This window comes from Perognathus longimembris, chromosome 8 (assembly GCF_023159225.1).
Source record: "Perognathus longimembris pacificus isolate PPM17 chromosome 8, ASM2315922v1, whole genome shotgun sequence".
NCBI lineage: Eukaryota > Metazoa > Chordata > Mammalia > Rodentia > Heteromyidae > Perognathus > Perognathus longimembris.
Genome location: NC_063168.1, coordinates 22,474,863 through 22,489,592, shown reverse-complemented (window position 1 = coordinate 22,489,592; position 14,730 = coordinate 22,474,863). Strand labels below are relative to the sequence as shown.

Genomic DNA, 14,730 nt, shown 5'->3' with positions numbered 1-14,730 from the left:
TTTTTTGCACTAATAATCCTATCATATATAATATTTCTGTACATTCTTTTGAGTCATGTGCCTAGGTAACAGTATATTCAATGGATCACAATGTATTTTTTTCCCCTCATATTTGTGTTGACCCCAACAAGGCACCTTGGCCCTTTAACTTCTTTGTCCCTTTGAACTACTTTAGTCTCTAGTTATTAAAGGCATTAGCATCAGAGTACGTAATGTAAAATGGAGTCTCAGTAAAGCAGTTTAGCAACACCTTTACAAGCCCTACGGTGCCAAAAGGCTGCCAGGGTATAAAGGCTGCCCTCACCTACAGCCACTATACCAACCAAGCGCAGACAGCAGGTTCAATGATGATGCACACACCACAATCACTGCCCAGGCCTCTGGAGTCACAGCTACCATGTTGAATCTAGCTGCATCCACGAGCTGTTCAAAGCTCCAGAGAGAGCGTTCCAAAACCCAGGACTACTCTCACAAGCCCCACCACGGGACTCACTCTTTCCTTTCTTCTGATAGATATCTGTGTTGCTACAAGAGAACATAGCTAACTGAAAATTCAACAGACTTTTTTTCTTTTAACTATTAAGAAATCTCAAATTCAATTCAGTTTAGGTGTTCAGACTTATTTGTGCTCCACTTTTTAAATAAACTCCTGATTTAATAAACTTATTTGAAAAAAAAAAAGAAATTGCAATTGTGTGATTCAGAGAAAGCCATTTGCTAGGGTTAAAATATTTCAGAGGTGGGAAACATCCAGCCCACATGCCATATAAGATGGTGAAACACATGTACTATGCTATGGGACCTCTATGTATGGTTTACATTGGCTGCCGTAGACTTCCTGACTGCCTGTAATGATAATTTTGTATGTACCATAAATGAGTATCCAAATGGCACTTGGCAAAAAAATTCCCCACTCCTGCTTCACTGTTTTGAGAGGTACATGCATTAAATATATCTATATTTAAAGTGCTTAAAACCATGCCTTGTAAATTAAATATTTAACAACATATGTAAGTCCAGTAATTATAATTTTTCACTTATTTGGCAATGGACTTTCAAAAGTCACAATGAGCTGGCTGCCAATGGCTCATGGTTTGGAAACCAGCAGGGGCAGCAAAGTCTGTAAGACTCATTGCTAATTAACCACAGAAAAAGTGGGAAGTATTTCAGTGGCTCACAGGGTACAGTGCTACAGCCTTGAGCAAAAGGAGCTCAGGGGCAGTGCCCAGGCCCAGACTTCAAGCCCTAGATTTGGGGAAAAACAAAAAGAAACTAACAGCTACATGGAATCATCTCTGAACTCCGAGAAAAGGACAAGTTTGGTGTCTCTTTGTGATTGAATCCCACAAGGGATAATGATGACAATGGCAAAAAATAATAACCACGGTCTGATTTTAAATAAATCAATACACTAAGTTATACACAGGTTATAGGCACTTCAATTTTTCTTCAACATAAAAATTTATCTGCATTATTTAGGTTTTTTATTGTATGTTTTTAGAAAAATAATATAGGTTACCTAAATCTGTTCCTCTTCTGTGCATATGAAAATATGATTTTCATAATACATATGCCTAATGGGCAAAACAATCTTATTATCACAGTCTAAGATATCTGAATAATAGCAAATATCATTCCACAGTGTTTCATATAGTTCTCTAAGCCATTTACAAAGAATACAGAATACTTACTTATGCCTTCCTCAAATTTTAAACAGGCAAGAATGAAAAAAGAGTTTGGGGAAACAAAGATAATTAATTGAAGGGAAAACTGCAGTTACAGAAAAACTATAAAGAGTGGGCTGGGGACATGGCCTAGTGGCAAGAGTGCTTGCCTTGTATACATGGGGCCCTGGATTCAATTCCCCAGCACCACATATACAGAAAACGGCCAGAAGTGGTGCTGTGACTCAAGTGGCAGATTGCTAGCCTTGAGCAAAAAGAAGCCAGGGACAGTGCTCAGGCCCTGAGTCCAAGCCCCAAGACTGGCCAAACAAACAAACAAACAAACAAACAACAAAAAAAACTATAGAGACTCTCATCCTGAATCCTGGAAATACTAATCCTTTAAATAAAACAAGAAATAATGAGCAAATGTCCAATAGGTCTTAATGTGGTTTTATATTTTTTCTATAAAATAATTAATATTCCATCAAATTATTTTATGCACTAATATTTAGAAGCAAATAGTTTAATGATCTAGGTGTTCAGAAACATTATTCTAATACAAGTACAGCTTTAACTTGCACTTTACTTTAAAAAGTATCAAGATATGTTCTCACCCACACAATTCAGAAATTGGTTCAGATAATATCCCGAGGTTTCTGCCAATTCTAAATGTTAATGGTTCTACTATATAGCTAATCCACTACTTCTAAATCTTACATTGTATCTTCCTTTTCTAAACTACATATTTTACATCAGTGTTTTCCCTAAACCCAGTGGAAAGTTTTCAAAAACAGTATATTTTAGAAATTAAAACTCAAATTTTCTGACTAGGAATTGAAAATATTAGTTTTCTTACAAATAAACTTAAGTTCTTAATTTCTTGCCAAAAACTTTCCTAGAAACATGAAAAATATTTATTTAAAATTTAGTAACATACAAAAACCATAGTAACAGTTACTGAAAATAAAACTATAAAAATAGTCTTTCTTCAACTAAGTTGTTGAGGTTTTATACTGGGAAAAATTAAAGCAGAAAATTAAGCAGATTATCTATTTTTTGATGATCCTTTGCAAACCATATTTTAAAATACTCTCCTCTGTATAATCTCAGCACATAATTGTACATTTGTATGAATTTCCAAAACTTACATGTAACTGCTTTCATATATAAATCTCCAAGAAATTCAGGTTTCATTTTCATTGTAAATACTGATTTATTAAATAATAATGTAAAGTCCAAACTTAATAAAGTCAGCATTAAATTTCTCATAGAGAAATCCAAAAAAAAATGTGTTTCCTATCATAGATAGTTATCAACAAAAGTCTTCCAATCAATATCCCATTAAAGAAATTAAGTGGGAGCTCAATTTACAGATGATGCCTGTGACTTGGCCATTCTCCGACCCAGTGCTTCTTGTCTTTTCCTCTGAATTTCCTCAGGAGAATACTTTCTATTTTTCTCCTCTTCCTCTAAAAATTAAAAATAAAGACATGTATTAATTTTGTAGCCGATATACTCTTACCCTGATTTGCCAGATTGGTTTGGGTACTGAATCACAGAGTGAGTAAATGTTAAGAATCCAAGTTCATACATACAGACATAATGCTCCAAGGGCAAACTCTCATACTGCCCACCCCCCACCCCCCACGGGTTACTATTTCATAAGCATTTTTTATATGATAAAATTCAATTTTATTGGGAATTTGTGACTCAAGCCTATTTCTAGCTAGTAGGGAAGGGGAGACCTAAGGTTCAAAGCCAGCCTGGGCAGATAAATTTGAGAGATTCTAATCACTGATTAATCAGCAAAAAGCCGGAAGCGAAGGCACGGCTCAAGTGGCAGAGTGCCAGTCTTGAGCAAAAAAGCTAAGCAAGAGCTCAAGGCCCCAAGTTCAAGCCCTAAGACTGGCACAAAAGTGAAAAATCCATTTTGTTAAAAACTATGTGTTTGGGGCTGGGAATATGGCCTAGTGGTAAAAGTGCTCGCCTCGTATATATACATGAAGCCCTGGGTTTGATTCCTCAGCATCACATATATAGAAAAAGTTGGAAGTGGCACTGTGGATCAAGTGACAGAGTGCTAAAAGAAGCCAGGGACAGTGCCCAGGCCCTGAGTTCAAGCCCCAGAACTGGCAAAATAACAACAAAAAAACAACAAAAAAACACCCAAAAGCCAAAAACCAAAAAGCAAAAAAACTATGTGTTTGTCTATTCACTGAAAGTAGGTTGAAGATTACTGAAGTTTTAAAAAATGGATGGTTTAACAAAGTGAATTATCAGAAAGCTGAAATGGGGCTATTAGCGGGGGTTAGATGAGTGAGAAAGGGAACAGGGGCAAAACATAGTGAGGGAAATAGGATGGGGAATAATGGAAGGTGACTGATCAAGAAGCACTGGACACTTAGATGGGCATATTCAATTGTATCCTTGTAAAGCCTTTGAAGTTAGGAAAAAATTATTGTTTAAAAAGATTAAGTAGGGCTGGGGATATAGCCTAGTGGCAAGAATGCCTGCCTCGGATACACGAGGCCCTAGGTTCGATTCCCCAGCACCACATATACAGAAAACGGCCAGAAGCGGCGCTGTGGCTCAAGTGGCAGAGTGCTAGCCTTGAGTGGGAAGAAGCCAGGGACAGTGCTCAGGCCCTGAGTCCAAGGCCCAGGACTGGCCAAAAAAAAAAAAAAAAAAGATTAAGTAAACACATACAATATTAAAATCAAATACTTCAATACACACATCTAAAAGTATAATTTTCCAGGAAATAACTCATAAACCATTCAACAAACATTTAAAGAATACTTCATTCCACTGGCTGGAAAAAAAATCGAATATAGTTTTTTGAAAAAAATAAGGCACTAACTGCATACTATGGCTAATTATTTGGCAAAAATCACTTTAAGAATTCTAGATAAACAACACAGAATAGTTTTTACCTTACGCTACACAAGAACATCAACAAGTTTTATTCAATTCTGAGATGATATATTTCGAAGAAAATTAATTCATACATACCTCCAGGAGAATGTTTCAAAGATCCAGAAAGTTCCAACGTCTGCTGCCAATCAGGCTCTCCAAGTAATGAGCTGACAGTTTTCCTTTTCTCTAAACTCTGTGTAGTTTTGGTAGCAGACATATTTTGTGCTATATAATTTTGATTAAATTGAGAAGGAATCTGAGAGTTTTTCTTCTTTGTAAATGTAAACTTTGTTGACCTCACAGGTTTGTTATAAGCTTCATCTGTTGTGGTCCAATGAGATAGCTGCTCAGTGCTCCATTTATTAGTAGAAATTTCTATCCTCGGATGATCTGAATTTACATTCAAAGTTGAACTTTCTGGATGACCTGATTTGGAACTATTCACTTGTATTGGAGTATCACTGTTACCCCAAGAGCCACACAGATTATTGTTCTCATAATTGCTTAGGTTCTTAGAGGACTTAGTCAGGCTTGTAGCATTCAATAAACGTGGAGAATTTACACATATTTCCCTTTTCTCCATTTTCATTGATTTATTTATTTGCAAATTATTCACCAAAGATGTATGCACTGACACACTGCCCAATTGTTTTGATTGCACAAAATGATTGCCTGGTTTATATGTAATACACATGTTTCTGGCACCGTGTTTGGAACTATTATTGATTTTAATACTTTCAGACATCTTGCTGTCCTTTATTATTTCTTGTTGCTGACTTAGTCTTTCAATATCATTGCATGCTTGATATAACAAATCATCGTCCACATCATCTGCTTCCCAGGTAGTTTCTAATTGATGACATGTTTTAATAAGTTCATTGGCAAGAGATGGATCATTCCAATCATCAAAGAAAGAACTCAACTTTGATGATGCATTAGTCTGATTTGAGTGACTAATATTAGTTTCATTATTCAAAGTTGTGGAGCAGAAAGAATCAATCGGTCCTTTTTCACTAAGGTATCTTGTGTTCGAAGCAGACTTCTTTTCAGAAGCATGTCCATTAGAAGAGAAATTAGTATCTCTCTGTTCTTTCAGTTTTCTCAGATTAGATGTAACTACACAATCTTGAATTCTGTCTTGATTGTTTGGATTTGGTAAAAATCTATTTTCTCCAGAATCTGTTAGTTCTGTGTTAGGTGTCTTTGAAGGAAAGTTTTGTAATAATTTTGAATCTTTTAACCTGGTATCCAGATTTATATTCTGTCTCGCCATAGTTTTATCATTTTTACTAATAAAGGTACAAATTCCCTTGGGATCTGTAATCTGGGCAGTTTTAGAAGGGAAGAGTTCAAGCATCTCAACATTTTGCATAGCAAATGGTTCATTACCCAGTAAACTTTCCCAATCATCCTCAAAATCACTAGCAGTAAATGTGTCAATGTGTTTATTAGAAATTTTTGGATCCTCAGAAGAGGGAGTCACACATGACTTTGTCATTTTGGGACTATCTATGTTAGAAATAAGTGACACTGGGATTTTATTTAACAGTTTTTCTTTCACCAGAGTTTCATTAGTAATGATTTCTTCTTCTCTCAAAGCATCTTGCTTTCCACAAGTAACACTGTTGTTCACAAGAGCATCTGTCAGATGTTGGCTCAGCTGCCCACTACATTTCTGAGTAGAACCATCAAAAATGGCATTTAAGGCTGCTTCAGCATTTTGGTCAAATGGTTTCTGACTGCTGTTCTGATCATTTTCCACAGTTATCCTGGTGTTTCCATTCACTGTCTTCTTTATTACGGCAGTATCTGCTTTGGGAATTGTATCACATAATGACTTCATATGATTTTCACATTTATATAACATCTCCATTTCAGAAGCTGGCTGGATAAAATCATGATTCTTTTTGCTTTGCTCTTGAATCACATCTAGCTCTTCCATATTTTTGTCAAATTGTTTGGCTAATTTCATAAGTTCTTTTTCTCGATTTTTTGTTCTTAACCTATTAAACAATATGTAAAATTTGTAACTAAGAAATGTTCTAAGACTACATTAACACAATTATTCTAACTCTAAAGTTTACATGGCAAAGCAAAGAAAATTTTACTAATTATTTTGATGTATTTACAAAAACTCAAAACATTATTATTAAAATATTTGCTTCATTGAAACTCAGAAATGATGAAAGGCCTAAACTCACTTCGTGCAGCTGATTTTTCTTCTTGATTTTTCTTTTGCTACACAAGGAGTACAAGGAATAGCAGTTTCACCAATCCACACATCCAGCATGGAGTCTGTTGTTGGTTTTTCATCCTTTGGAAGAGAGAAGAAAAGAAGTACTCAGATTCAAAAGCAAAATAAGAAAATTAAAACTACTGTGAATCATTTTCCTAGAGCAATAGTTCTGATGACAATTAGTCAATATACTCAAAAACAATGAGATATTAAAAAAAACACTGGTAAGTGGTTAGAAGATCCATTTTAGTTTCAGGGAAAAAATATTCAAAATGAAGGTTTCAAAATGAAATTATTCAGCCAAGTGACAGTGGCCCAGTCCTGTAATCCTAGCTACTCAGGAGGCTCAGATATGAGGATCATATTTTGAAGCCAGACAGGGCAGGAAAGTCCATGAAATTCTCCAGTAAACTACTCAGAAAAAAAAAAAATGGCTCTGTGGCTCAAGTTGTAAAGCTCTAGCCTTGTGCGTGCAAAAGGAAGCTAAGGGAGAGAGCCCAGACCCAGAGTCCAAACCCCAGGACTGTCAAAAAACAAACAAACAATAAATTATTCACAAAATGTATATTTAATACTATATGCATATTAAGGAAAAATTTTACCAAAGAAAAATGACTTGTTTCGTTTGTCACAATACAGGTTTTTTTAAAATCTAATACTGTGCTGGACATAAAGAAAATGCTTTTTATGTTTTTCTACTAGATGGCCTAGGTGAAAAGTACCCCTCTAACTTGGTACTTCAAAATCTGCAATGAATCAACAAGCAGTTTCCTTAAGGCTCACTTGATGACTTTGGCTTCTCAACATATTCAATAAAATCAGTAATTTCACTTTTGGACTCCGTATTTTCCTTTGTGTTTCCACAACAATCCAGAATTAAGGAAAATATTAACTACTGAACGGATTTCTCTCACCTTTAAGTAAAATCCATTCAGTTTTCAGAGACCTAAAGAGCATACCGAGGACGGGGGTGGGGGGAGTGGGGGTGGGGAGATATATATCATCTGAAACAAGTAACAATCCATAAAAAGCTGTTGCTGCAGTGATATGATAGACTGTCTAAAATGAATTTGCAGGGTTTTTTTTAATCCCATCTTTGAAGGGGGAACTCAATGATTTAAGTATAGTTCTCACCTAAAAATAAACAACACAAATATTTGTCATTCTGAGAACAAAAAAGCTTGTAGGCCCAGGCATAATGGCTCATGCCTGTAATTCTAGCTACTGAAGAAGCAAAGATCTGGAGAATTCATGTTGAAAGCTAGCTCAGGAAAAAGTACAAATGCGTGGGACTGTCATCCCAGATACAGGAAAAGCAAATAAGTGTTATGGTGAGACTCTGCCATCCCAGCAAGCACAAATGGGAAGATCATGGCCCGCAAAGACAATAAAATTTCTTCCTTCCTTCCCTTCCTTTCCCTCCCTTCCCTCATTTCTTTCTTTTCTTTTCTTTCTTTCTTTCTTTCTTTCTTTCTTTCTCTTTCTTTCTTCCTTCCTTCCTTCTTTCCTTCCTTCCTTTCTTTCTTTCTTGAAAAGCCAAGACCCTATATCAAAGGTAACTAACACAAATAGTGGCAGAGTGGCTGATAGAGGGGCATCCTAGCTGATAGAGGGGCATCCTAGCAAGTATGAGGCTAAGTTCAAACTCATTACCAAATAAACAAGTAAAGACCATACTACTGCCAAAGATTTACATGGAGTAAAAGTGCTCAGCTGAAGGTAATATTTACAAACAAGTAATTTCTTTTTTTCATTCAAGCAGTTTGTTTTTCCTTCCTTTTTTCACTGCTGAACTACATTACATGTCATTATACCTCATATACCCATGATGCCCCATTGCGAATGTTTCTCAAAATAAACAATGTGCTAATTAAGGACAGGGCTATGTACTATCCCTGCTGTTTACATTTCTGGAATAAAATAGACAACATCAGGTCAGAAAAAAACCCAAACTGAAGTGCTGGGAGGGCTTTAAGTTCTAGAAACCATACCCTGATTTGTACTGATATCAGTAGGTCTGAGGCACCTAAAATGTGGCACATGTCTTTTTTTATATTCTTGGATACTAAGGAAACAATGCAAAGAAAAGCTACTCATATAGTATATCTAATTTAATTTGCATAAAGGATTTTTCCCATCATTGTTAACATCTTTGTATTTGATGACCTTAACAAACAACTAATTTGATCTTTTTTTCCTTTTAACATTCTACACAAGTCACAGCTTGGGTACTGTTGCCATTTCTTCATGTGAACTATTATTTGTAGGTAAAAGATCCAACAATTTACTTAACCATCTATCTTTAAATCACTATTTAGGTTGGCCTGCCCAAACATATTTTATTATGCTTCTTTCACGTGAAACCCACAATTAATGAAGATCTACTGTTAGCTTATGGAGTAAGCAGTATATCACAAATGCTACTTAACTAATGAAGTGTACATAAAATGAATGTTTATGACATGTCAAACATGGGATGTAAAGCTAGCAGCAAGAGAGTTGTTTGGGCTGTGCATGTTGTAATTCTTAGATATTATATAGCTAAGAAACATTTTATTCCCGTCTTCTCTACCTGGATATTGTAATTTCTCATAACAGTGCCATCCTGTTTATGGTCACCATACAGTAACTATCCCAAGGACAAATAAAGGAAATCCCCACACTTTCTTCAGAGCATACACTTAAGCAAAAATCGGATGAACTATTATATATTTTTAAATAAGGAAAAAAGAAAAAAAGAAAGAAAAGCTCAGCACAGTTTCATGCATTGAGCTCACGCTTAAGAGTGACAGGCTTCATATGATAAATATTAGTTATTGGATTCGTTTATGTTAAGTGACAAACTTATCTTGCTATCTTAAATTCAAGCAGTATGAAAAGTGTAGTCTTTTGAAGATGGTTCTATTACAGCAAATACACTGTCATATTAACCTTATGATGTTTTTACTCTAATTTAATCTTCACATCAATACCATGAAAACAATAAGACAATAGTTTGGCTGAATGAACTGAGGTTTAAGAGTTAAGTGACTTGCGTAGGGTCTCTCAACAGTGAAGCTATGAAGACTATATCTAAATCCAAGGCTCTTTCTTGTTTTAATATGTTTCTTGGTGACTTTGTAAGTCAGTGAGTATTAAGAATAGCACTTTCAACAAGGAAAAGCTGAACTATATATTGTTAGTACACAACAAATTCATGACAAAAGTATTGTTACTATTATTTAGCAAGCTAAAAATACCACGTGTTAACAATTCATACATATATAACATTAAAGACAAAAATAAGCTTTACGTTCTATCAAAAAATGACTGAAAAAAACACCCTAAAACACATGCATAAAAAAGTATATAAACATGATGCTGTATCTGCATGCTGCACATCAATGGATTCAACCAACCAGACTGAAAATACTCAGAATCATTCAAGTCTGTACACAACATGTACAAACTTTGTCAGTATTCTCTAACCAGTACAACATAATAACTACTGACACTGTATTACGCATAAGCAATGTGCATGTCTTGAAGCATATGGGCAGGACTAACGTAAATATACCTTACTGGTATAGCACTTGGCGAGCATGTGTGACACCTGGGTTTGATCTCTAATGCTGCAAAATAATAAATAAATAACGAGTATGGGAGGATATGCACAGGTTATATGCAAAAATCATACAGGGGGTTTCAGTATCTTCAGATTTTAATATCCATGGGGGTTCTGGAATCAATTTCACATGTATATTGAGGGATGATTCTAGTGCCAGTTTTATATAAAGTTCCTTTTCTGAAAACATGCTCTTCAGAAACAGAAACGGTAAGTCAGCTCTATTGTCCCATTTTTTGAAAAGAGAATTATTCAAGGCAAAACATAACTGTTTTATATACATGAACAGCACAAGTATTTCACACAATATTTTTACTGTTTTTAAATAAACTATAAAACTAGTGACATTTACCTGAGGAGCAATACGATTAACAATATGTGAAATCTCATCACTATCTGTGACGTAAATCTGTTTTCTTCTTCCTTTACCTAAAGAAGGAAAGACATTTCTATAAATTCCAAATACCCTCATATTTACATTATGTCACTTTCTAGAAAATGATATTAATTAGTGGAACTCAGGCAATTATGCATTGACATCACATTTATTATCAGAGATAAAATAATACTCAAAAGATCAGCTGTAAAAAGTTCCTGAAGTTATTCAACTGAAATCTTGTAGTTAAATCTTAATCATGTATCAAATAGGTATGCACATAAAACTGTTAATAACAAATTACCTAACTGTTTTGTCAATGGCGAATTCTGATCCCAAAAGATATCGGTCTGTCCATCTGGATCATTTGGAGAACTGATGGTACAGGGTAATATATCCACTTTCAACGATCCCCTTGGCGTTTCATACCTCTCTATATAAAATGATAAAAATAACAATCACTGCATTAGAAAACACGACTACATAATACTCCAACACCAAGTAAGAGCTTAGACTAGATTACTTTATAGGCCAACGCTTTCCTTCTCCTGAAGAAAAGTAACCATAACTGAATGCTTGTTTCACATTGGAAAAAAAAAAGTGTGGGGCTGGGAATATGGCCTAGTGGTAAAGTGCTCATCTCCTATATGAAGCCCTGGGTTCAATTCCTCAGTAACACATATATCGAAAAAAGCCGAAAGTGGTGCTGTGGCTCAAGTGGTGAAGTGCTAGCCTTGAGCAAAAAGAAGCCAGGGAAAGTGCTCAGGACCTGAGTTCAAGCCCCAGGACCGGTTTAAAAAACACACACACACACACAAACAAAAACAGTGCCTTAACCTTATCACTGTAAATAGAAAGCATATGTAGACAATTCGGTAGCACGATTAATATAAGAAACAACATAACCACTTATCACTTATGAATACATTCCAGAAATACTGTATCCTAACAGCCCTGATAAAGATCTTTTAGCCTCCTTTCACTAACCCAATCTAACCTACACTACTTCCAAAAGAAGTTAGTGATCTGTTTCCTGTTTAAGTTTTTGTCTAGAAGCACATATACATATACACACACGTGTGTGTAAACATATGTATGAGTAAACCCCAAGTTTGCTTTATGGGTGTAAATTAAAAGCATGTAACAAGGGCCACACACGCTAGGAAAACGCCTTTTTTCCGCCTATGAGTTTTGTTCTTAATAGTTTAAGTGGACTACCACACACTTAAAGAGACTGGCAGGTGCCTGAGTTCCCCACTCCGGGAGGGGACCCCCAGGCACTTCCGGTTTCCCGGGAGGGGGCGGGGCCACACTGAGGAAACAAGTTCCAGCGTCCCGTTTACCTCAGCCACCATACCGCAGCAAGCCAGGACAAAAACAAGCCATCGGGAACAACCAGAGCCCCAGGCCACCCTTGGGTGGGGGAGTGGCTCCCTTCGCCGGGCACCGCTCAACCACCGGTGTGCGGGGCGGCGCCTACAATCCATCGCGTTCCCCGACCCTACGCAAGTCGCCCACCGCGGCCACAGGCGGAAGCCTGGCCGGGCAGCACTCAGACCTGGGGGGCGCTGAGGCGCTAGGGGACCGGCGTGGGGATCACGCTGGGGCTACGGGGGGGCGCACAGGCTCCCACCCTTCCCGCCGCCCCCCGACTCTGCGGCGCATGCCCGGGCTGTCGGCGGCAGCGCCGGGCCTGGGCAACCGCGGCCCTCGCCTCACCCTCGGCCTGGCTCGGGCCGCAGCGAGCGGCGGCTGCCGGATACCCGGGCGGTGCGGCTCCCGCCGGGCCGAGCCCCGAGCCCCGGGACGATCTCAGGCGCCGCTGCCGCGGCTCCGCCACCCAGCTGCCGTCTTCGGCCGCCACCGTTTTGCGAGGCGTGTTCTTGGGGGAGGGGCTGTCCCCATATTTCCGCCGTCGACTCATCCTTCCGATGTCCACCCTGCACCGGCCGTTCCGATCATATTTTTGCCACAGCAGAAGTAAAATAGGAACAGTACAAACGGGACTAGGCGCCAACGGACGCCGCCATCTTGGCCGGTTAGGGCGCGCGCACAAGAGGCTGCTGCTGATTGGCTGCTTTCGGATAAGAGGCGGGACTGGCGAGGCCTGGGCTCTCTCTCTTCCGCCCCCGAGACCCAACTATCCCAGAAGCAGTCTGAAGTCAGTCTAGGGTTAGAAAGATTTGTGGGCGTGGTGGTCCGGCCCTTGGCTAGAGTCACGTGAGGAGAAAGGGACGCTCAACAACAGCGGATCTTTACTGAATTTGCAGCTGAAGTCACACATTCCTTTCATTCAGATTGTGGACTTTGAGGTATGCGTTATGAGGGGAACAAAGTAATTCTTCGTACATGATATGGTTTATTCATATAAGCATTCTACCTATGTAGGAAAACTTACTAAATGAACAAATTAATGGGTACAGAGTCAATATTCCCACATCCGTTGTGTTCCAATAGGATAGTAACACACATAAAATGTTTTATAATAGCATATGAGATAGGAAATATGGCTAAAACTTTTTCGTAAGCCCAACTAAGACATTTATAATACAAATGTAAATGATAAGTGAACTTGAAGGTGGTGATTAATCCAAAGGTTTGGTGTGGAGTATGACTAAGGAGATTCTCTTCAAGCCTTGGCCTCCTTTATTCACATTACAATGGTACTGGCTACTGGTTCAATGGCTGTCTGTTTCAAGCAAACAAAACACCAAAATATAACTATATGATCATATTTATGTTTACAGAGTTCCAGCTCCACATGAACAAGGTACAGAAGTAGGAGAGAATTTTCTTTCAAAAAGTCTTACTATTGTGGCCTGGAATATGGTCTAGTGGCAAGAGTGCTTGCCCCGTATACATGAAGCCCTGGGTTCGATTCCTCAGCACCACATATATAGAAAACGGCCAGAAGTGGCGCTGTGGCTCAAGTGGCAGAGTTCTAGCCTTGAGCAAAAAGAAGCCAGGGACAGTGCTCAGGCCCTGAGTCCAAGTGCCAGGACTGGCAAAAAAAAAAAAAAAAAAAAGTCTTACTAGTATCTATTCTAAATTTTAACAGAATAACTGCTTTATGAAGAGCCTCTGCTGTCTAGTAACACAATCTAGATAGGTGATCTTGCACAGGAAGAACTGATTGGACTGGAAGTGGGCACTTGGCTTTAGGAGCCAAATCATCATTCTTGAAGATATGAACTAAGAATTTGCTGTGTGTGCAAAACCAAGAAGGGCCAGAAACAATAATGAGCATACTGGATTCAGAACAGAAAGAAGCAGCAGAATGGGGCAGATAGATTGCATACCACTGGAATCAACATGTGTTGATACTGAGTGCCTTGAAACCGGAGCAACCAAACTTTCAGCTACAGTGTCTGCAGATGGCTCTGTTGGGATACCAGCCCTTTACTGCTCTACTTCATTGTGAATGTTTCGATTATCCTTCCTCTCCTTTGGGCTAGATAATACTAATAAGGCTGTTTTTTTTAATTAAAAAAATTAAAACTAAGTTGGGTACCAGTGGCTCATGCCTGTAATCCTAGCTACTCAGGAGGCTGAGAATTGAGGATCATGGTTCCATATCAGACAGACATAAATGTCCAATTAATGGGAAAAAAATAATTAAAAAAAAATCCAGAAGTGGAGGTGTCCTCCACTGCTGCCATCACTGCCACTGCCTCCCTTCCTCTTCCTCCTCCTTCTCTTCCCCTCCTCCCCGGCCCCTTCTTCCTTCTTCCTCCTCCTCCTCCTTTAAAATTTTTTTGTGTGTGTGTGTCAGTATTGACACTCAGGACCTGGGTTGTCTCTTAGCTTTCCCATTCTACCACTTGAGCCACATCTCCACTTGTACCCTCTTGATGCTAATTGAAAATAAGCGTCTCACAGACTTTTCTGTCTGGGCTGGCTTTGGACTATGATCCTCAGATTTCAGACTCCT

The 14,730-nt window shown here is 38.2% G+C and overlaps 1 protein-coding gene across 2 annotated transcripts; it reads right to left on the bottom strand.

Annotated features, from left to right (window-relative positions):
• Positions 1-2,035: 2,035 nt before the first annotated feature.
• Etaa1 (ETAA1 activator of ATR kinase) lies at positions 2,036-13,412 on the bottom strand. 2 transcript variants are annotated; one of them, XM_048352633.1, is made up of 6 exons: positions 12,519-13,412; positions 11,104-11,232; positions 10,776-10,852; positions 6,785-6,897; positions 4,680-6,586; positions 2,036-3,136 (listed from the first exon to the last, which is right to left on the bottom strand). In XM_048352633.1, exons 1-6 carry the CDS (start codon positions 12,721-12,723, stop codon positions 3,030-3,032), a joined length of 2,538 nt encoding a protein of 845 aa, XP_048208590.1. In that variant the 5' UTR covers positions 12,724-13,412; the 3' UTR covers positions 2,036-3,029. The 2 variants fall into 2 exon arrangements, with proteins under 2 accessions (XP_048208590.1, XP_048208591.1); XM_048352634.1 differs by lacking the exon at positions 12,519-13,412 and having other exon boundaries at positions 11,109-11,232.
• Between the last annotated feature and the right edge of the window lie 1,318 nt (positions 13,413-14,730).

What these genes read in the sequence shown, in the direction of transcription:
- Etaa1 (XM_048352633.1), bottom strand. Translation starts at nt 12,723, where the DNA reads ATGAGTCGACGGCGGAAATATGGGGACAGCCCCTCCCCCAAGAACACG. An exon ending in CGGCCCGAGCCAGGCCGAGG is followed by an intron (nt 11,233 to 12,518) that starts GTGAGGCGAGGG and finishes CATTTTATATAG; the next exon opens with AGAGGTATGAAACGCCAAGG. An exon ending in TTTGAAACATTCTCCTGGAG is followed by an intron (nt 3,137 to 4,679) that starts GTATGTATGAAT and finishes TTTAATTTTTAG; the next exon opens with AGGAAGAGGAGAAAAATAGA.